At 43.8% G+C, this 23,878-nt stretch overlaps 1 protein-coding gene across 1 annotated transcript in view; it reads left to right on the top strand.

Moving 5' to 3' along the window:
* The window catches only part of DEPTOR (DEP domain containing MTOR interacting protein), a 195,453-nt gene that overhangs the window by 86,303 nt on the left and 85,272 nt on the right, over positions 1-23,878 (top strand). Inside the window, exon 3 of the mRNA XM_082258014.1 lies at positions 22,582-22,760. Within this exon, the coding sequence (XP_082114140.1) occupies positions 22,582-22,760 (179 nt within the window). The remainder of the gene's footprint in view (positions 1-22,581; positions 22,761-23,878) is intronic.

The raw sequence follows: 23,878 nt of genomic DNA, 5'->3' as shown, positions 1-23,878 counted from the left end.
CATTTGGACCAAAGTCGCACAGGATCCCTTCTTTTTTTTTTTTTTTGGTCCACACCAGAATTGGATCGCATGGGTGTTCACACCTATGCGATCCGATTCATGTCCGAATTGACAGTCCGCACTGCGATATGAAAACTGATCTTGGTGTCTTGTTAACCCTGTATTCACACCCCCAGCGATTCGCAAATGGCAGTGTGAACTGCCTGCGAGTCGAGTGTGATGCAGGGTTCCCGCATCACATGTGTGTGAACCGGCACTTAGTCTGGTTGAAAAAAAGACACCATCTTTTAGCACTTTCACCTAGCAGCAAGAAGGTCGCTGGTTCGAATCCCAACCAGGACACTACCTGCCTGGAGTTTGCATGTTCTCCCTGTGCCTGCGTGGGTTTCCTCCGGGTCCTCCGGTTTCCTCCCACACTCCAAAGACATGCTGGTAGGTTAATTGGATCCTGTATAAAAAAAATTTACCCTGTGTATGTATGTGAGTTAGGGACCTTAGATTGTAAGCTCCTTGAGGGCAGGGACTGATGTGAATGTACAATGTATATGTACAGCGTTGTGTAAATTGACAGCGCTATATAAGAACCTGAAATAATAATAATAATAATAATAATAATAATAATAATAATAATCTAGTCCATGGGTGTCCAACCTTTTGGCTTCTCTGGGCCACATTGAGTGTAGAGAAATTTTCTCGGGCCGCATATAAAATATATACTATAGTTAAGGTATATAAGTAAAAAATTCCCGCCCCCCCCACCCCCCCGTACTAATTTAACACAACTAAAGGATGATCCCCCTGAGGCAGCCTCTGCCTACAGTTAGTTGGAAGCTGCTGTGGCCATGCCCCCGACTCGACTTCCTTCCTCCCCAGCAAAAAAATTAATAAATTGCCAGGGGGCAGTGGGCCGCATTGCCTGCGGTTCCGGGCCGCAGGTTGGACATGCCTGATCTAGTCCATCTAGTTAAACCATTAGAAAAAACAAACCGATACCCAGAGTTGATCCAGAGGAAGGCAAAGAAAAAAAATATTACTCAGTAAAGCATGGTCCAATCTCGAGCGGGGGGAAAAAATGATTTCCTGATCCCTCATGAGGCAATTGGATATTCCCTGGATTAACAATCTCTTTTGTTATTACCTATAATTGTTAGTTGAGTTATCAATATGTCACAAATGATCAACTTCCTTTAAGTGGGGGACGGCCACACGCTAATCCAAATTTGTCTGGCCCCTGGTGAACTAGCTGAGTTTTGATCAGTATAAGACAGGGCATATGTTATGCAATTTTCTTTTCTTCAAGCACATGTTGAAGCAAAGAAAATTGCTTGATTCTGACTGTGTTGATGTGGGGAACCCTTGCCGCAGCGCTGTTATGCCAGAGGGTGGCGCAGGGAGCCTTCCCCCACTGGCAGAATACAATGATCACTGCTGGTAGTGGTTGGGCGGAAAAAAAAAAAAACCCACAGGCTAGTTGCACTGAATTTGATTGATGGATCAACTTTAGTACAAGCTGCCTGCCCATAGTCAGATCGAAATTCGAACCAGCCGAATTTAGATCCATCTATGGCTGGCTTAAGCTAAGGCCAGCCTAATGCCTCGTACACACGTTCAGATAATCGTACGAAAATAAACGCTTTAGACTTGATCGCACAATAATCTGATCGTTAGTACACAGATTTCGACAGCCGATCACGACAAAACAACAAAATCCGAAGGGAAAAACACGAAAACTTCTGTCGTACGATAGCCTAGCGAACGACAATCGATTAAAGTGGAGTTTCGGCCGCAAAATCGTTACAAAAGATTTTGTGCCATCCGCTTCCTTATTGTTACCTGAAAAAGAATTGGATAGTCCCAATTTTTTTTTTTTTTTTTTTTTTTACTTACCTTTTTTTACTTACCTTGTTTCAGAAGAAAATATACTCACCTTTCCTTCCACTTCCTCCCTCTGCGGCCGCGGCCCGCGCCGTCACTTCCTGTCCTGCAATGCGTCCTGAGAGCTCTTACTCATCACTCCCAGGAGGCAATGGGCAGTGACGTAGGCGGCCGGCCGCTCCTCTCATCGCGTTATTTGCAAACAGGAAATAACGCGATGATAGGCTTCCCTATGGAAACCCTTACTATGCCGATCACATAGTACTGGGCATGCGCGAGATTTCGCGCTGCATTCATCTGCCCCCTCCAGCAAGAACCAGGAAGCAGGGCATACATTTGCATACTGCGGCTTTGGGTGACCAGAAAAAAGATGGCGGCGCTCAGCAAACGTTTTATAAAGTAAGATTTTATGATTGCCAATCAATTATTAATCTGTGTAAAACCGGATTAGCGGATGTAGGAAGGGCGGTGGATCACGGTTTGGGAAGTATTTTTTTAAAAAAAAAACTATTCTGTGGCCGGAACTTCGCTTTAATCGGTACAGTATGCGTCCGCTACAAATCGATCGACAAAGATCAGAAACACTAAAATAGCATGGAAAAAGCCTGGCTGACATTGTTTTTGTTTTGCACCATCTGATACGTAGCTACGCAACCAGGAAGCTTTTCCGGAATCGTACGAAAAAAATCCTACGTTTTTATATGCATTGTTGAATTCGATATTTGTATCATGCAACAAAATGCTAACGATAAGTCGTCCGATTATCTGAACGTGTGTACGAGGCATAAAGCTGGATACACACTGTACAATTTTTTATTTCGATTTTTTTTTTTTTTTTTTTTTTTTTTTCCTTTAGATTTACCAAAACCATATAATATGAGGTCAAACCTAAACACTTTCAATTTGTATGCAATCAGGCAGGCCCTTGCACTACATAGTTGAAGGTAAATCTAAAGGAAATCTAACAACAGAAGTTGTATAGTGTGTATCCAGCTTAAGTTTGTTTCCTCTTTATGATCTCTGTTTACCCACCCTGATGGGGTTTCTGACTACCCTCCAGCTGCTCTTATCTCAAAACTGATTACGGAAAACCAATGTGAAGTGCAAACACGGCTGCACACATGCCATGTGACTTCTCTAATGTTTATTCCTGTGTGCAGATTACTCAGAAAATAAATGTCCATACAAGGCACCGCACAGAGTGAGTTTGATGTGTTACCGCAACATATACTGGAAGTGTGAAGGGGACTTTTAAGTGTTACTAAACCCACAACAGTAAAATCAGTGTGTATATGCAGTAAAACATGCTTGTTATACTCACTGTGAAACCTAAGGGGTTAATCCTCTGCCCTGTGTAAAAAGTCTGTTTGATCCTGTATGCACAGATCCTCCCCTTCTTGCATTGTCTCCAAAACATGTTACTGGAGTCAGGCTGCACATGCTCTGTTTGGTGTAAATTTCTAGAGTTTTTTTTTTTTCCCAGAGAGGGTGCATGTGATCAGCACAGGGCCAATCAGCACTGTCCAGACAGAGGGTCAGGGGTCCTGTATCCTGATAGGACAGCCAGTGTAGTATGAAAACACAAGCGCCATACTAAGTGCAGCACAAGAAGCTTTAATATAAATCTGTAGAATATTACTCACAAAATCAATCCATAAAACAGGCATTGGGAAAGCGCTGCAAGATGTCCCTGTCAGCGGAGCGGTATCAGAATGGCCTCAGCGGCTGTGACTCAGGAGGATGCGGCCACTTCCTAGAGCCGTGGGACGCTCGAGCGGCTGGTCCTGACGTCACTTCCTAGTGCGGGGGGGTTTTCCTAGGCCTCACATTTATGGAGCATGCGCTCCTTCAGGCCCAAGGCCTGTTTTTACAGATTGATTTTGTGAGTGTTATTACAGATTTATATTAAAGCTTCATGTGCTGCACTTAGCATGGCGCTTGTGTTTTCTTCCCAGCTATCTACAAGTCTCTTCTTGCTTAAGGGCCGTACACACTTGACGAAAATCGGACGAAATATCCTCCTATTTTTCTCTCTCATGCTCAGCGGTCATTACAGTTTTTAGTTGACAGTACATAAATGTTCACAAAATTTCTCGTCCGATTTTTCTTTTTTTTTTGGCACATTTGTACCTAGACTTCCGGGTTGTCAGCAACTGAAGATCATGCGCGGTCTTTCGTATCCCATTTTTCACGGACGTACTGCATACACATTAAACGAAAATCGGTTGTCTGGGGACGGACGAAAAATTTTTTGGTGTTTGTCCCTCCGTTTTTTTTCATTAAAAATGTTGGCATCGGCTGCTGAAAGTTGTGTACACACTAGGCGAAAATCGTACGATTTCACATCAGGCGGGAATTTTCGGCAGATTTCTACTTGTGTGTACCCCACTTTACACACTGAGCTGCCATCTTTAACCACTTCTGGACCAGAAGGATTTGCCCCCTTAATGACCAGGGCAATCAGGCCATATTTTGCGATTCGGCACTGTGTTACTTTAATGGACAATTGCGCAGTGGTGCGATGCTGTACCCGAATAAATTTATGTACTTTTTTTCCCCACAAACAGAGCTTTCTTTTGGTGGTATTTGATCACCTGTGCGATTTTTTTTTTTTTTTTGCGCTATATACAAAAAAAGAGCGATAGTTCTGAAAAATAAATATATATATTTCTCACTTTCTGATATATAAAATTCCCCAAAAAAATGTAAAAATCAAAACATTTTTTTTTTGAGGACTGCGACATTGCGGCGGACAGATCGGACCCCTAACTGACATTTTTGACACTTTTGGGGGGACCAGTGACATTACTACAGTAATCAGTGCTAAAAATATGCACTGTTACTGTAATAATGACACTGGCAAAGAAGGGGTTAACACAGTAAGTGATCAAGGGGTTAAATGTGTACCTAGGGACATGTTTCTAACTGTGGGGGGGCTTTGCTGGTGAAATGATGTCAGAGACCTGTGATCCTATATAGAAGGATCACAGGGGCTCTGTGATCATTCCAGAGAGAAGAACGGTCAGCTGTGTTTACAACAGCTGACCATCCTCTCTCAGCGAGGAGCAAACACGGGTGTCAGGCGGCAATCGGATGCCTGACACCGCATACGCAATGACGTCCCAAAAATATCGGCACATCACAGCATACGCAATGACGTCACGAAAATATCGGCACACCACAGCATACGCAATGACGTCACGAAAATATTGGCAATATCGGTAAATCCAAAGGTCGATTCCGATATATCGGGGAAAGTGCATATCATCCCTCGATATATTGGTGTTGTCGATAATCGGTCGATCTCTAGTTTGAATGTGATTGCGTAATGCTGAACTCAGCTACAGCCCCAGTTATAAGAGGGTGCGCACACTTATGCAACCACATTATTCGTTTTCTATCCCCCCCCCAAAAGATTTCAGGTTGTTTTTCAAATGAGTTGTAAAGTTTTTATAGGTCACATTAAAGGGGAAGTAAACCCTCCTCTGACACTTGTACCTATAGGTAAGTCTATGATAAGGCTTACCTATAGGTACTGTAAATATCTCCTAAACATGTACCATTTAGGAGATATTTACCTTACATGCAGCCAGTGACATCACTGGCGCATGCGCTCTGAAGGAACGGCCACTGGTGCCGTTCCTTCAGAGCCCCGTGCCGTGACCGTCGGCTCCCGCGCGTGTGTGCGGGAGTGACGTCACCGCGGCTCCGGCCAATCAGATGGTCGGATGCCACGATCCTGGAAGACGGGCGACTGGACATGTCGCCTGTCATACAGGTAAGCGGACTGCATGGCGGGGGCTCGTTCTAAGGGAAGTATTTCATAATGAGCTAGTATGCGATGCATACTAGCTCATTATGTGTTTCTCTTGCAGGTTGCAAAAAAAAAAAAAAACATTTTTTGGGGGTTTACAACCTCTTTAAGGTGGAAAAAGTTCTGAAATATTTTATCTTTGACTCTTTCTTTTTTTTTTTTAACATCACAGAAACCTGACATTTTAACAGGGGTGTGTAGACTTTTTATATCCACTGTAGCTGACAATGAATGATCTATGAACCCAGGCTTGAGGCTCCCCGGGTCTCGTGTTCTTATGACCTCAGAGTACCTGTTATCAGTGCATAACAATCAGCGCTACTTTACAGATAACGAGTTCACTTCTGCTATAAATGTGAACAGATTTTGTATGCAGTAAACAAAATATCTCATTCATTATGGATGAGCTACTTGGCTGGTGTAGATTATTTCTGTAAAGCTCATCCCCAGAGATCAAATTATTTCTCTACATTAGAGAGAAGGATTTGTGGAAATTTTTGTGTTTTTCGAAACAAGTCCTCTTTATTTCAGATGAATAAAAGTAATGTAAATTGCTAAAGTACGATTATGCTTCTTTCCCTAAAGCCCAACTCCCACTGACTAAAAATGTTTTCTTTGTAGTGGGGTTGTGCCTGCACTGCAAGGGGTAATTGATCAGGGTTTCTCAACCAGGGTTCCTCCTGAGGTTGCCCGGCGTTCCTTGAGCAATGGCCAGTTGGGTAAGTTCCCAATGACCCCATTGTTCCTTTTAGCCATCTGTAAGGAGGTAATTCTTCCCAATGATGACAAGAGTAAGGAGCATTCTTCTCACTGACAGTCACACTAATGTGTCATGGGTTGTAGATTTTTTATTTTTAGCAGGGGTTCCCAGAGACCAGAAATGTATTTCAATTGTTCCTCTGTGTTGAAAAGGTTGAAAAAGGCTGGTCTAGGGGGACAAAAAAAGGAGATTTACTTACCCGATCCTCCACTCACTCCTAGACCGGTCCCCACCACTTCTTTACCCCTATTTTCCAGATGTCACCAAAACCAGAACAGGATCCACTAACCTGCACTGACCGTGGGGTCCCTGAAGCACAGTCTGCGGTCAGGCCCTAGGTGAGCGCTGCCTGTTCGAGGAGTGGAGCAGTGGCCTTAAAGTGGTTGTAAAGACTAAATGTTTTTTACCTTAAAGTGATTGTAAAGTCTCGTTTTTTTTTTTTTTCTTTGCTTACAAATAACAAACATGTTATACTTCCCTCCTCTGTGTAGTTGGTTTTGCACAGAGCAGCCCAGATCCTCCTCCTCTTCTTGGGTCCCCCTTCAGTGCTCCAGGCTCCTCCCTCCCGATGAGTGCCCCCACAGCAAGCAGCTTGCTATGGGGGCACCTGAGCCGCGCCACAGCTCCGTGTGTCCATTCAGACATGGAGCCGCGACCTGGCCCGCCCCCTCTCTCCTCATTGGCTCACTTAATTTGATTAACAGCAGTGAGAGCTAATGGGGCCACGCTGCCTTCTCAGCGAATGAGGAGGGAGAGTCTTAGGCAGCCAAGACACTCCCGCAACATCACTGGATGGAGAGGAGTCTCAGGTAAGTATGAGGGGGGCTGTTGCACACAGAAGGCTTTTTATCTTAATGCATACTCCTCCTTCAGTACTCCTCCTTCACTTAATCGAAGTGACCCCTGCACCTTTTAAAACCTTTGCAGATAAATCACAAATACGCCGGCTCATAAGTGATCCCATGGTGAATCTGCAGCTGGGATCCCTTTTATATTAAAGCGGACCGCCCGCCGTGTAAAAAAAATACCGGGGTTATGACAGCTATCCGGTATTTAACGTCAAAGTAGCGACATAAATACACGGTCGGCGGTCCGGAAGTGGTAACTTAATGTATCTTTCCCACTCTGATATTTACCTTATTTTGCTTTACTAATTCTCTTAACTATACGGATATTGAATACTATCGATCTTGAATACTATCACATTGATCATTTTTATAATTTACTTCATTTATTTTATTTTACTTCACTTGTTTTTGCTCCCATATGCATTCAATACAGGGTCGGTTGTACATGAATGTGGTTGATCTATCAATCATGTGGTGTGCACATTCATTGGGTCTTGATTTATATGACTGTCTATTGATGGCTTTTGTCAGGATATACCACCTTTATTATTTATTATGGATCTTATATATGGATTCTACAATATGGTTTTTTCTTTTTTGCATATATTATGAGTCATCTTCATTATACTGTACCCAATGCTACCTTTCTTCTTTGTGTATAGTATTGGGTTTGTTTCTTGTCTGCATACATGTACTAGACCAGGGGTGTCAAACTCAATTTAATCGCAGGCCGCATCAGCATCATTATTGCCCTCAAAAGGGCCGGTTGTATCTGTAAGACTAGATGTCCCGAGCATCCCCTACTCTTGCATAAGACGTCAAGAGCCTCCCCACCATCAGAAATTGAGTCCCCCACTCTCCCTTACATCACTGTGCGCCCCCCTATCTTGTGCTGCTGCTGGGAAGAAACTGTAGGCATTTCTGAAAAACAAAAAGTACTGGGTCTGGAGGAGGACCAGAAGAGGGCTGGAGCTCTCCTGCAGCTGCAGGAGAGGTGCAAGGGCCACATGAAATGGCCTTGGGGGCCGGATTCGGCAGGCGGGCCTTGTGTTTGACACCTGTGTACTAGACAATGGTTTAATGATCAATATACATACATTTGTTTTGCTTTATTTTATTATCCATATGTGATTTCCAGCACGGTATTGTGTGGACCATGTATGCAGATTTGTGTGCGATTGGTTGTTCTTATCTTGTGGTGTGCAGGCATATACGATATGTGACATATGCATTTTTTTGTATGTTTTGTCTTCATATTTTCTAACATCCACATAGCACTCAAGATTTTAGACCTATTCTATATCTAAGTGTCCTTCAGATTTATTTTTTATTTTTTGTATATGTATGAAACAGTGGCGGCTGGTGCTCCACCAGTCGGGGGGGGCGGGGGTTGGCGGCAGACGGACCTGCCCCCCCATATCACTCCAGCCTGCACCACCACATCTCCCCCGCCCCGCCAGTTTACTTACCTTGTTCCTCCAGAATGACAGGCGATGGCGGCTTCCCCTTCAGGCTCCTTCATGTCCCTCCTTCTCGGCGGCCATCTTCTCCCCCCTTCTTGGCCAATAGCATGCCTTCTCCTTTTGGCTAATCGGGAAACAGGTCTCAGGACCAGCTTCCTGAATGGCCGGGAGGAGAATCAGTGTGGCAATAGCGAATATTCATTCGCTATTGTCACACAACTGGTTGGGCTCAGGGCGCAGTGCTCTGCGCCCCGAGCCCACCCTTTTTTGAAGCCTAGTAGAACTTCTGGCTCTAATCAGGCACTTAAAAAAAAAAGAAAAAAAAACCCAGACGCATAGATAGCCCTGCTCCCCCAATGGATGGGCTGCCACTGGTATGAAGCCAGTGTTTTTCTATAGCAGCTCAATTAGGCACCGAGTATTTTCAGCTGTATCTTTTCTATTTTAAGGCTCCATCAGGCTCCATTCACACCTTAGCGTATAGTTTTTAGGCGTTTTTTCTGTTTTTTTTTTTTTTTTTTCAGGCATTTTTTGCAGGTGTTTGGAGGCAGGCATTGACATCTAACAAAAACACTTGTAATCTGCCAAAAAGCTTGTGTACTTTTTTGAGCTTCAGACGTTTTGCCTCAGGGGCCATTGAAATGAATGGGATTTTACTTGTTGGGTGTTTTGAGACTTCAGAGATGAGTGTTTTATGAGCTGAAATACGCTCAGGTGTGAACAGGGCCTAAGAGTTATCCTCACAGCTGCAACATAGTGTCACGTACCTGAAAGGAGACAGATGAGACAGAGGGTGCCGAGGGACACGAGTGCCTGTGGGTGTTGATTGCAGAACCAGCAGCAGGGAATGCGACTCTGAGGAGGGTGTGGAACCAGAGAAGCAGGAACAGCAGTTATGTTCGGAGGACTGGTTCAGACTAAAGGGACACTCCGCTTATGCTGATGGTTCTGGATTGGCAGCTTGTCAGGATTCCGGAGGCTGGAACATACAGAAGTGTATGGGGCTGGTGCAGCAGACAGCCAGACAAGCACTCGAGTAGCACTGAAAGCCAGGATCCAAGGCAGGAATAGCCGGGGTCATCAATAGGCGGGCAGCAAGGTACCAAGTCATGTGCAAAGTCAGGAACGGAGCTGGGTCAAAGGTTAACAGAAAGGCAGAAGCGGAATCCAAAGTCAGGTCCAGAACACGCCAGGTCAGCAATGGGGAAAGCATACATACAGGAATAATCAGGACACAGGGTACAGCTGAAGATCAGTCAGCAAAGGAAATGGGAATGAGCTCCCTTTAAATAGCCCGTCTGGCGCCAAGAGCAATTGTGTTTGTGCGCATGCGCATTCACAAATTCTCACGTGCATGCCTGCGCCTGTTAGCCATCCTCCTGGAAATACCCTGCGCATGTCCATATCTATGCGCCAGACTTCTCACAGTTATTCCCTGACACATGGGTTATGATTAAGCAAAGTTTTTTCGTGAAACGCGTCAACCCTGCTGTCTGTCTGCCTGTATCATGATTGTATCATGCATGTTTTGATACTTTCTATGGATTTTATGGCATAAAGTCTTCTCTTCTACATTAGATCTCACACTCAGACCACGGACTGGACCAGCACCCAGTCATCAGAGGGAGGATCACTTCATCTGGAGCGGTGTTGCCTCTCATTCATGGCACCATCTGTAGCCTCAGGGTTTTTGGGTGTCTAAAATAAGGGAGGCTTTTACGGGTAAATGTCATGCATAAAATATATTACATGCACATCTTACGAGAAGGTTGGTAAAATGCAAGGTCCGCCAACAGGGTCTCTCTAGGGCCTTTTTGCTAAACACACCTTTTTATGTCCCAGGTTTATGGGGGAGTATGGGATACAAATACCAAGAGCCCCTAAAACTGATGCATTAGCTGGAAAAGAATGATCATATTACCCTGCCTGTGCTTTGCCCATCTGCCCTGATAGTAGATGTCAGCCAATAAGAGTTCATTAATGCCACTATTCCATCTATCATACTAATGGGTCCAATTTTCTCATGGCAGAGAGCCAGGCCTTTGAGAGAATTACTGTCTGTTCCTTTGCTGCTTGTTCTCTTTGCATTATTTGGATGCCGGGTTAATGAATGAATCGGGTAATTTGTAGTGCTGTATAAGCAGGGCTTATGAAGTGTTTTTTCACTTTAGGCTACAATTTAAGACCTTGCTCGCCAGACTTGTGGCTGACTCCCCAAATTCATAGGGTACAAAAAAGTGTTTCATAAACCGCAATTAGCCTGCGCTCAGAAGGTTGTATTTTAAAATATTTAAATCCAATCACTAACATTAAATATAAAGTTTAATGTTAATATTTTAAAATTACTTTTTTCATTAAGAGGTTTTTTTATTTTTTCCAGACATTTACAAATTGGAATAGCATGAGATGAAAAAAGTACTATTCCTGGTAATAACATAGCCCTCAACTAGACTTTTTTGTACAGAGAGGAGCTAACAGATAATGAAGAATATCAGGCCGCAAGGCCATGATCTACAGATTGAGCCGAATACTAAATTAGGTGGACGTTTGGAAGAGCAATGGGGGGTGGGCAATCTGCTGCTCATAATGGGGCCATGAACCTAACAGTCCTAGTTCCAGTAGGGGAAAAATCAAAACCTGGCAGGAAAAAGTGATCAGTCCCAGGTAGCCACAGTATTTGGGAATCTCATCTTGAAGGGTGGCCTCTCTTTTTTTTTTTCGGGAATCGTAGCTTGGGTAATCCTATTTTTAGTCTTGGTAAGACTCAATTTCGGTGTCTTCCAGGCTTTTGCAACTATTTGTTTGGCCGCTGTGGTTATCTGCAAGACTATTTTTGATTGCCCTCGTAGTAACTTATGATGAACAATGAAATGTGAACACAGTTCATAAAACAAGTAATGATACAAATAAAAAGTGAAAAAACAATTAAAAGACCATATGTGACAGATTCCAAACAGCGTGATATCTTCAATATCAAAATCTTCTTTCGTTACCTCTTGTGCCCAAAAGTGTGAATGCAAACTCACCAGAAGTGTTTGACCCCTTTTTACAAGTAGGTCAAAATGCCCTGTTTGCCCCCCCCCCCCCTTAGGCTGATATCTCCTAATCTTTAGCTCCAGTTCGTTTCTGCAAATGATTGCCCATCACAAGTGAAGTGACCCAGTAGGAGACCTATTAAAGTGTGTAGTATTTTATTAAAAATTGGCTTAAAAAAACAAAGAGATTATTGCTCTCACATGGTAAGGTGCCTAGATACTGGCACCAGCATGTACAGCATGTCTGGGAATGGGTAATGGCTTCTCCAAGCCTTCCCAAGGCCAGCATGCGCTCCAAGCCCCCTCCCGGTTCAAAGCCATCGGTCTGGTTCGTTTGTGACCTTCTCAAATGAACGAATGATGGGAACTACAAGTGGCCAGTCTAACACATTATGCGGGCACTGTTATCACCATTCGGAAAACCGCCCTTGAGAAATGCCATGTGGCCATTGCTAGAATGCATGCAGTCAGGGAGTGGCTGTATAGAGGCTGCATCCCCGTCATCACACAGATTCAAGTCTACCATGGAAGTAAATGCCAATGGAACGTTTTGGTAAATGTTTTGTAAAGCTTGCCAAATGTAAAATTAACCTGTAATGGACATTTTGTCATGCCCCAAACGCTACCAAAAAACAAAAAAAGCGAACTAAATTTTTCTGATTAGGATTCTTGTTACTCCTAAGTATATTTAGGGTGTAACATGAAACATGGTCACAGTCTACAGCCCCCACACCCTCAAACTGCCCTCTCCCTAATTTCAGAATCTAGGTTCTTCTCTCCGCTGGCTCCTGCCATATATAAATTTGGTGTGGCTGCACCAGGACAACCACGTTGTTAATTTACAGAAATGTATGAATGGAAAAACCATCATGGCAGAGAAACTCAATAAAACGTAGGTGCGGTACCTTACCACACATATAGTCCATGGATACTTCATCCAGCTCCATAACTGAAGGTCAACACCTTGGTACAGATCTGAGCTGGAGGAATAGTCTGCAGTCATTGCACTCATGGTCAGGGTGGATTTGATTTAAATGAAGCCGATTTTAAATCTTAGTTTTTCAAGAGCAACTGTCATCTTTGTCCCGCATCGTCTCCTCCTCTGACCTGTTGTTGACTTACCGACAGTCCCATTCACTTTAATAAGACGGCTGGTGATGCGGCAGTGACGCAACAACGCGATGGACATGGCGGCATCAGATGAGTGGATGCCTGCTAACAGGCGCTGCCATGATGAATATGAAATGACAGGTGCTCTTTAAATGTAAGGACTCGTTCTTGCTGGTAGTTCATGTGAAATTGTGTGAACACTTTAATGCAGTGCATGTTATCTCAGCTTGCAGAGCTTAGATTCATTGAATGAGTATACCAAAAATGTAAACATGGCAGAATATACAGCCTCATGCTACCTAACGAAGCTACAATGAGGAAGACTGAGGCCGAAACGCGTTAGCATCAGTGGACATTGTATATGCTGTTGTGCATCAATAAAGGATATTTTAGGAAGAAGCACTGAGTTGCCGGCTTTTTGTTGGATTTACCTATGGTGGACTGGTTGGCCTGAGCACCGACACTCTGTCTTCACATAATTTATATGGCAGTAGAGCTTGGGTGAGTTGTGTGTGTGTGTGTGTGTGTGTGTGTGTATGTATATATATGTGTATATATATATATATATGTATATATAATACATAATTAAGCTCCATTTCATGCTGAATAAACTAAATTATTAATGTATCTTAAATAGAAAACTATATTTAGATATATTTTTACTCCAAAAGCATTTTATTCAAATAAATTTGAAAAAAAATTCTGTATTAAATAAAAAAAAAAATCAATTTTTATCCACCCTGCTCATGGTCCACTGTTTCTGGTTGGAATGTTTACCAAGCTCCAATGCAGAAAAAAAATGCAATGTAGGTGTCTTTTTGCAAAAAAAAAAAATCTGATGAGCAAGTCTGGGCATGCTCAGTGAAGAAAGAACACAAAGAAAGCAAACCAACACATGACATCACTTCTGAAGTAGAATTTTGTTGGGCGAGAAAATTTGTGTGCAGTCTAGGCACATTCCAACCAACAAAACACCACTCTGGACAAAAGACGGACGATCGGTCGGCCGATAATCGTTGGGTGTGTACTAGGCTTAAGTAGATTCTTTACACTGCTAATCAGGGCACTGTTTATCAGGCTGCACCAATCTGCACTGATAAGCTGCACTGATGGGGAGGCACTAATAGGCTGCACCAAACTGCACTGATGGGGAGGCACTGATAGGCTGATAGGCTGCACCGATCTACACTGATGGGCACTGATAAGCTGCACTGATGGGGAGGCACTGATAGGCTGCACCAATCTGCACTGATGTGGCTGAACTATCAGTGCCTCCCCGTGCAGCTTATCAGTGCCCATCAGTGCAGCTTATCAGTGCCTCCCCATCAATGCAGATCGGTGCAGCTTATCAGTGCCTCTCCATCAGCGCAGATCAGTGCAGCCTATCAGTGCCTCTCCATCAGTGCAGCCTATCAGTGCCTCCCCATCAGTGCAGCTTATCAGTGCAGATCGGTGCAGCCTATCAGTGCCTCCCCATCAGTGCAGCTTATCAGTGCAGATTGGTGCAGCCTATCAGTGTCTCCCCATCAGTGCAGCTTATCAGTGCAGATCGGTGCAGCCTATCAGTGCCTCCCCATCAGTGCAGCTTATCAGTGCAGATTGGTGCAGCCTATCAGTGTCTCCCCATCAGTGCAGCTTATCAGTGCAGATCGGTGCAGCCTATCAGTGCCTCCCCATCAGTGCAGCTTATCAGTGCAGATCGGTGCAGCCTCATCAGTGACTTACCAACACATATCAGATAAGAAGAAAAATTACTTATTTGCAAAATTTTGTAACGGAAACTAAAAATTTTTTTTTTTTTCAAAATTTTTTGTCTTTTTTTTTTTAATTTGTTTAGCAAAAAAGAAAAACCCAGTGGTGACTAAATGCCACCAAAGGAATGCTCTATCTGTCTCAAAAAAAATGATCGAAAATGTCATTTGGATACAATGTTGCATGACCCTGCAAATGTCATTCAAAGTGCATCAAGGCTAAAATCTGAAAATTGGCCTGGGCAGGAAGGGGGGGAAAGTACCCAGTATTGAAGTGGTTAAGGAGTACTTTTAAACCCGCTGAACAGATATAACAAAACTTTTAGTAGTATATTTAACAGACCAAAGCGGACAGAAGAAGAGAAGATCATTGTTGGGGAGGGTTTACATACGCTGCCAAAGCACAAAACTGTGTTGCATAACTTGGAAGACATAAAAAAAAAGATTTTGGCAACCGGAACAGAAGTCTTTCTCGCAGAGTATTTCTCTTCCTTGTGTTTCATCAACTTAATTCTCAATTCCAGTTTGGGGGAAGAAAACAATGGATCCCCTGTGGTAATTATAAACAAGATAAAAGTAGATAAATGTACTGCTTTAATAAAAGGAATATATAGCCTAAAACAATCCTACGTTTTAATAGTAGACCAAACTTTGGACTGAATGACATGTTCAGCTTGTGTTGCCCCTTTGCTGTAATGGATAACACACATTTTCCCATGACAGATAGAATGTTTCCTGTTTAATGGCACGCCAGTGACTATGTTAACACATCCAGTAGTTCACAGGACCTCGGCCTCCGCTCCATCATATAATAAACACTGTGATCTCTCTCCTTGGTCCGCTTGCATTGATAAACCTCTGGAGGTCTTTATTTTGTCATTGGGAATGCTTATTTTGCTTTTTGAGGTTTTTGGACACGGTACAGACTTCTCCTTTTATTTGGCCAACATAACGCAGACTGCGGTGCAGTAAATCCAGCCTGGGGAAGGAAAATGAACAAAGTTTTTTGTTTAGAACTCCGGGTATAAATGGATTTAAAGCGGAGATCCGGGCACAAAATCGACCTAATCGATTTTGTGCCCATCCGCTTGCTTTGCTTCTATTCCAAAAGAAGATAAGTGCTATATAGCACCCCCTTTTTTCCTGCGCTCGGAACCTGGTCCTCAGGCTGCCTCAATCCCGGAACTCGTGCTAATATTAGGCATCCATGATGGCTAGGCTTTGCTGCCCCTTACGACCAGGGCGGTCAACCAAACACTGAAAAAACAAAGCAAAGAAAAGGGTGCACCAGCCTAGCGCATTATCCTCAGCGAGTTTATTTAGATAAAAATTAAAATCAGCTACTCACAAACAATCGTGAGATACTTAAACTACGGACTTGACCATGGCCTCCAGGCTCTGAGGAAGAGGCACGGCCTCGAAACGCGTCAGCCCTCTGCTCCCAGTAAAGGACGTTGATCTTCTGGCAAGAGGCAGATTTATGGAATTGATGTGCCTGAATTTCACGATTGTTTGTGAGTAGCTGATTTTAATTTTTATCTAAATAAACTCGCTGAGGATAATGCGCTAGGCTGGTGCGCCCTTTTCTTTGCTTTGTTTTTTCAGTGCTTGCTTTGCTTCACCTGAAAAGGAATTGGATAGTTAGGATTATTTATTATTTTTACTTTCCTCGTAATTGTAGAAAGAAATACTCACCTTTTTTCACTTCCTCCCTCTGTGGCCGCGGCCCGCGCCGTCACTTCCGGTTTGCAATTATTCCTGGGAGCTGAACGTCATCGCTCCCAGGAATCAATGCGACGGCACCGGCCCCGCTCGTCACTTCCGGTGCGACGCCGCATTCCCTGCTAAACAGCTTCTGGGCATGCCCAGAAGCTGTGTAGGAATGCCGCGCCGCACCGGAAGTGACGAGACGGGCCGGTGCAGGCGAATTCTGGGAGAAGAAGACGCGGAAGAGGACGCAGAAGAGGATCACGCTGGCTTCAGCTGCCCACAACAGAGATGGCAACGCTGTGGAAGAAATTTTATAAGTGAGTATTTCTTCTTGCAGGTAAGTGCGAACCGGGACAGATCAGAGGCTAGCCATTGTGGAATGTACTAGCCCTGATTGTCCCGGGGGTTCGTTCATTGAAAAAATGTTTCTGTGCCCGGAACTCCGCTTTAATAATGCATCAAAGTTCATCATGAATAATTAACACGAGGCATGTTCTATAATCTGATCATGGAAATGGGTTCTTGCTATCATCTTATAGGATTTGTTAACACAACAGTTTAGGTCAATGTGCACATAACACGCAGTGGTGTGCGCTAGGAATGTGCACTGCCATGCAATGAAAAAGGGGGGGGGGGATTTGGGACTTTGAATGAGGCGTGTAATAAAACTGACCATTGACTATACAAAAAAATAGGATATATGGGTGTGCATACCCATCCAAACAAAAAACATGAATTAATACACATGTAAATTGATTTATTTGTATGCACAGGTTGTGACATCATAGAGACAGTAGATATCATACAATGAATCCCAATGATCAGAGCATATAAAAAGGTATACAAATACATGTCCAAATGGAGTATAAAAACAACATAAAACAATGTGTAACAAGATAGTACATAATCCATAGAAATTGCATCATAATTGCTCTACGCGTTTCGTGTGTGTAACACTTCCTCAGGAGCTGGTGCAAATGATTAACTATAAAAAAGGAAATATCATGAAATCACAATGCATATAGCAGTATACATACCCACTGAAGAAAAAGTATTCATTGTATAGGGTTGCTTACAATAAATTGAAGCTGTTGCCTCAAGGGAGGTCCCCCCATATACCATCCGCCCTGGGAGCGATGCATGGAATGCATGGCAGTGCTTGCTTTTTTTTTCTTTTAATGAAGTGTGTTGCAATGCATTACTAGACATGTGCATGACGAAAAAAATTTGTTTCAAAAGTGAACTTTATATATTTTATATAGATACGTTATACACAGTGTGATATATTTCAAGCGTTTATTTTATTTTGAGGATTATGGTTTACAGTTAGTGAAAACCCAAAATTCAGTACATCTCAGAAAATTAGAAAAAAAAAAAGAATTTTAATACATTAAATGTTGGTGTACTGAAAAATATGTCCATGAAAAGTATAGTATGCACTCAATACTTGGTCGGGGCTCCTTTTGCATGAATTACTGCATCAATGCGGTGTGGCATGGAGGCGATCAGCCTGTGGCACTGCTGAGGTGTTATGGAAGCTCAGGTTGCTTTGATAGCGGCCTTCAGTTTGTCTGCATTGTTAGGTCTGGTGTCTCTCATCTTCCTCTGACAATACCCCACAGATTCTCTATGGGATTTAGGTCAGGGGAGTTTGCTGGCCAATCAAGCACAGTCATACCATGATCAATAAACCAGGTATTGGTACATTTGGCAGTGTGGGCAGGTGCCAAGTCCTGCTGGAAAAATATATCAGAATCTCCATAAAGCTGGTCAGCATGGAGTGCTGAAGCATGAAGCATGGAGTGCACTAGACTTTCCTGGTAGAGGGCTGCGTTGACGTTGGACTTGATAAAACACAGTAGACCAACACCAGCAGATGACATGGCTCCCCAAATCATCATTGTTTTTGAGTTTCCTTGCATAAACTTCATGTTTCTAAGCCCCCTACAACATTTCAATGAGAATTAAATTGGGGCTTTGACTGAAACAGTTCATAACCCTATTTTTTTTTCCTTTTTGAGCCATTCCTTAGTGGATTTGCTTGCCTGCTTAGCCGGTTGCCGACCGCCGCACGACTATATACTGCGGCGGTCAGCCCCGGCCAGGCAGAGTGACGTATGGATACGTCACTCGCCTGTCACTGACTTGAGAGCCAATTGCGGGCGGGCGCGCACCCGCCGAGGCGCGCGCCCGCCGCGGCTCGTTCACTGACAAGTCAGTGCGTTTGACCGGCGGACATCGGGTCACACTACGATCGCTCCGGTGAAGGGAGAAAGGCGGAGCGGCTTATGTAAACAAGCCGCCCGTCATTCTCCCTGATGTAAAAATGAAGATATGCTTTTTGCGATTTTTTTTTTTTTTACCAAACATATGTAGCATAAAACAAATTGGCCGAAAATGTTAAAAAATTTTGATTTTTACATTTTTTTTTTTGGGGAATTTCATATAAAAAAATGTGAAAAATATTGTTATTTTTGCAAAATTGACGCTCTTTTTTTGTTTATAGCGCATGATCAAAAAATCGCACAGGTGATCAAATACCACCAAAAGAAAGCTCTGTTTGTGGGAAAAAAAGGACGTCAAATTCATTTAGGTACAGCGTCGCACGACCGCGCAATTGTCCGTTAAAGTCACGCAGTAAAAAATCGCAAAAAAAACCCCTGGTCTTTTAGCAGCCAAATCCTCCGAGGCTTAAGTGGTTAAAGCGGAGTTCCGGCCTCAAATACCTTTTTTTAACTAAAAATACCCCTATAATACTACCGTAATCCATCGCCCTTTACAGAACCGCTATTCTCATACTTATAAGGTGTACAGTATTAGATTTTAGTCAAAATCGTACTTTTAAAAACGTGTCTGGGTGCGGCCATCTTGGATGTGGGCATCTGAAGCCGCAGTGTAATCTGCTGTGTCCTTCTTCCTGATTCCAGGGAGTGTTCTGGGAGTTCTTCCTGATTCCAGCCTCCTGGGAGTGATGACAAACAGCTCCCAGGATGCAATGCAAAGGCGGAAGTGATGTCGGTGGCCACGGCCACAGAGGGGGGAGAAGGAGGAAGTACAATCAAAAATGCCCTGAAAATAAGGTAAGGGACCCCCGAAAAAAATTGAAAATGCCCAATTGTTGATCAGCATAGCGAGCACTCCAGGAATCGCTAAAGTTGCAAAATAGGCCGGAACTCCACTTTAAGATCATTATTGTGTTGAAAGTCTCCTTTCCATTTCAACTTTCAGGTTTTTCACAGATGGCTTCACATTCTCATGAAGATATGATACAGAATAAATAATTGAAAAGCAAGCAAAGAGGGGTACAACTGAGCGTAAACCTGTTTACTAAAAACAAAAGGAAAAATAAAATATTGCACTCACTATATTAAAGACTGGAGAAGGCATGCAACAAAGGTGAAGTGTAGTCCTCTTGGGGCATCTGGAATGTACATAGGTTGGCAGCCAATGACTGGTTCGGTATGCAGAGCTTGGCAGGAAAGCAGCTGGATGGATGAAGAGATTAGCAAGGAAGCTGCTGGTACTCGAGAAGCACCGCTGAGGGAGCTTCTGCCAGCGAACGCTAACCAGAAGCCACCAAAGCTGACATTGAGCTTGCGTTCCACTCTGCAGTTCCATTAATGTTGCTTCTTGCTTACCAGCAGCTTCCTTGCTGATCTCTGCATCCATCCAGCCACTTACCTACCGAGCTCTGCATACCGGACCAGCTGCTTCCTTGCCGATCTCGGCACACTCCCGTTGCCCCAAGGTGACTTCACTTTGCCTTCTCCGGTTTTTGTGCAGTGAGTGCAATCTGTTATTTTTTTCCTTTCTTTTTTTTTAATAAACAAGTTTACACTCAAATGGTTGCACCCTCTTTGGCTTGCTTTTCATATACAGTATGTTCACTAGGTGATCTCAAGACCTGTTTACAGGGGAGCAGCAGCCATCTTCAGCAGGATTTTGCTTTAACAATTTATTGGCTCAACTTCACTTTCTCTGCGAGTGACAGACCGCACCCTAGCTATTACAACTTTCTAGAATGAATAATTGACTTCATGACTATGTTGTTACAAGCTGCCCTGGTCCCTAAAGCAGCCAAACATCTCCAAATTATATTGCTACCACCGGGGCCGGTGCAAGGATTTTTGCCGCCCTAGGCAAAATAAGAATTGACACCCCCCCCCCCCCATATGCTATCCCACCCCCATCCCAAGTTGCTGAAGGGGTGAAAACCAGTGAGGGCTGGTTACTTCATCGGTCGGGTGTGGGGGCGGCAGATGGACCTGGCCACAGACCCCCCCCCCCCGTCACTCCAGAGTCCAATCCACACAATATCCCACCCCTCCCCAAGCGCCAGTTCACTTACCTTGTTCCTCCGGAAGGTTATGTCTTCCCCCTCAGTCTCATTCATGTCCCCTCTCAGCAGCCGTCTCCTCCCTCCTCCTCCGCTAATAGGATACCTTCTCCTTTGGCCAATTGGGAAACAGGTCTCAGGACCTGCTTCCTGATTGGCCATGGAGGAGAATCAGTGTGGCAATAGCAAATATATTAATTCGCTATTGTCACAAAACTGGGTGGGCTCAGGGCGCAGTGCTCTCTGTTTTTTAAGCCTATTAGAGCCTCTAGCTCTAATCACGTGCTTTAAAAAAAAACCCTCATTGGAGTCCATGCATCCGGCACCCTGCATGTAGATTAGGGGGCCGGATGCATGGATGTGAGGGGTGGCGCCCCTGAACCCCTAATGGACGGGCCGGCCGCCACTGGTTAAAGCCCCTTCAGTAACTTACGGTGAGTCACTTACCTCGGGTAAGGCTCTGCCGGCGCCCCCTGCTAAGTTGTGCCCTAGGCGGCTGCCTCGGTTGCCTTACTGGTAGCGCCGGCCCTGGCCACCACTAATGCTACACAGTTGTTATGAGGTTGCTCTCCTGAAATTCTATCTAGCACTTTAAACTTTACTTTAACCGATTGACTCGATCTTTGATTGATCAGTCTTTAGCACATTGTTCCAGAATGACTGGTCTATGCTTCTTGTTGTTCAGCATTGATGTTCATATGCATGTTTAACTGAAAACTGTAATCTTGCTCTGATATTTTTTTTTGTGCAAGGTTTTTTTCTTAACACACCTCTCATGCAGGGTGAATTGGTGCAATGATTGTAACAACATGCAATCTCACCCCAACAAAGATACCCAAACACCCTTCAATAACATTTTGGGGCTCTTGGATAATTATTTTTGCTTTATACTCTATAGTTAGCTCTTGAATTGAGTGTGTTGGGCTTGCCAGTCCTGGACGTGTTAACAGTTGTTTGTTAATCATTTGATGATCTTTTTAAATTCCTTCTCATAAGCACCCACAGCCTTCATTCTAAAGGGCCTTAGAGTCGGTTCACACTATGGCGACACGACTCTGTACTACTTCGGGGGCGACTTGTGAAGTCCAGTGCACCGCGACTTCGGCGTGACTTGCACAGACTTCATATAATGAATGTCTATGCAAGTCGCTCCGAGGTCGCCCCGAAGTAGTACAGGACCCTTTTTCTAAGTTGGAGCGACTTGTGTCGCTCCTATTAGAACGGGTCCTGTAGCAGTCAATGGACCGCGAGGGACCGCGACTTGTCAGGCTGACAAGTCGCCTGAAAAGTCGCGCTGGTGTGAATAGAGTCTTAGAGAAGTCTATTGATCTTCTCAAGATGATACCACATGTCAATAGGAAAGAGAACACTAGACCCTAGCCTACAGTATCTCTGCTGCTGCCGCCATTGCCGGTAAGGGAACCCAGCAGTCAAGTCTTACGGCTTCACGGGTGGGTCCCTACTGTGCATGCGCGAAGCACATTCGGATTGGCTTGGCGGCGGGGGAAGGAGGAGGGGGCCAAACTTCCGAGGGACAGCGCCGCGGTGCCGTCTCCCAGAAGTGGGGAAGGGTACTTGTCAAAAACAGCTACCCGTTGCCCCCTCCCCCCTGAAAGGTGCCAAATGTGGCACCGGAGGGGGGGGGGGGAACAAATGAGCGGAAATTCCACCTATGGGTGGAACTCCGCTTTAAGGTAAAAACCTTTTGGCTTTAGATTCGTTTAAGCTTTGACAAAAAAAAAAAAAATCTAGAAACTGATTGGTTACTATGCACAGCTGCACTAGATTTCGTAAATCTGCCCCTTGTTAGGCTAAAAACTTTTTATTCATAATATATGCAAGCAATATTTGCATCTAATAGTCCATGTGTGTTTCTTAGGCTCCGGCTGCATGAAGACAAGTTAATAAGAGACAGAAGGTACCATCTGAGGACATATCCGAACTGTTTTATGGCCAGAGAAGTGCTTGAATGGCTTATTGACAGGAAAGAAGCCCCTGACAGGCCCACAGCTATACAACTGATGCAAAAAATGATTGAACATGATATTATCCATCATGGTGAGTGAAGGAATGCATTTGCAGTTGGTGTGTAACCTGATTGTTTAACGTTTTAATTTAGAATATTCATACGAGTAATATATAATCATTTTATAATAGTTTTATGTTAATTATTATAATTTCTACTTTAAAGCAAACCTCTTGGTTACCATAGAAGTCAGTATAAATCATTTCCTGACATCAGAATATATAGCAACAGATTTTTTTTTCTTTTATTATTAATTATTTAGTCTCATGGCAATGTTCTCCTAAAAATGATCATCTAAAAAACTCGGAAGGAGATTTTACCATAAAGCTACCCATACATATGGAAATTTCATTAAAGTGTTACCAAACCCACAACCGTAAAATCAGTGTGTATATACAGTAAAGCATGCTTGTTATACTCACTGTGGAATCTAAGGGGTTATTCCTCTGCATTGTGTAAAAGGCTCTTTGATCCTCCCCTTCTACTGTCCCCAATCCATCCCCTGATAGAACAGAGCCTTGGAGGCATTTTGCACATGCTCAGTTTGGGGTGTATTGCTAGAGAGTTGTTTTTTTATTTTTTTGTGGGGGGGGGGGGGGTAAGAGTGATTAGCACAGGGCCAATTAACACTGTCCAGACAGAGTCCGGGGTCATGCAGCCTCATAGGACAGCCAGAGGAGAATGAAGACTCCTCCTACAAGCTTTACCAGGGCTCGGCCAGACTCTGATAGCAGTCACAGGACTTCTATATACTGCTGATGAGAAAAGGTATTTAGCAGTTTATATTTACTAAAATAATTGTATTTCCATGTTCTGTGTACTGTGGGAGACCAGATATAGTGAATGCAGGCTCCTGGGTTTACTAACACAGGCAGTTGTTCAATTCCATATCTTTTAAAAATTGCAAAGGCGGGGCCATATATGATTTATTCTGGCTGTGGCTGCATTACAAAAAACACCAACACACACACAATAAGTGCCTATTCACACTACTGCGACTTGTCAGGCGACTGGTCAGCCTGACAAGTCGCGGTCCATTCTGTGCCACGGGAACCGTTCTAATAGGAGCGACTCAAGTCGCTCCGACTTAGAAAATAGTTCCTGTACTACTTCGGGGCGACATCGGAGCGGCTTGCATTGACATTCATTA

This window comes from Pelophylax lessonae, assembly GCF_965119305.1.
Source record: "Pelophylax lessonae genome assembly, chromosome: 5".
Classification (NCBI taxonomy): domain Eukaryota; kingdom Metazoa; phylum Chordata; class Amphibia; order Anura; family Ranidae; genus Pelophylax; species Pelophylax lessonae.
The sequence above is the reverse complement of the archived record's forward strand: the minus strand, read 5'-3'. Positions and strand labels throughout refer to the sequence as shown.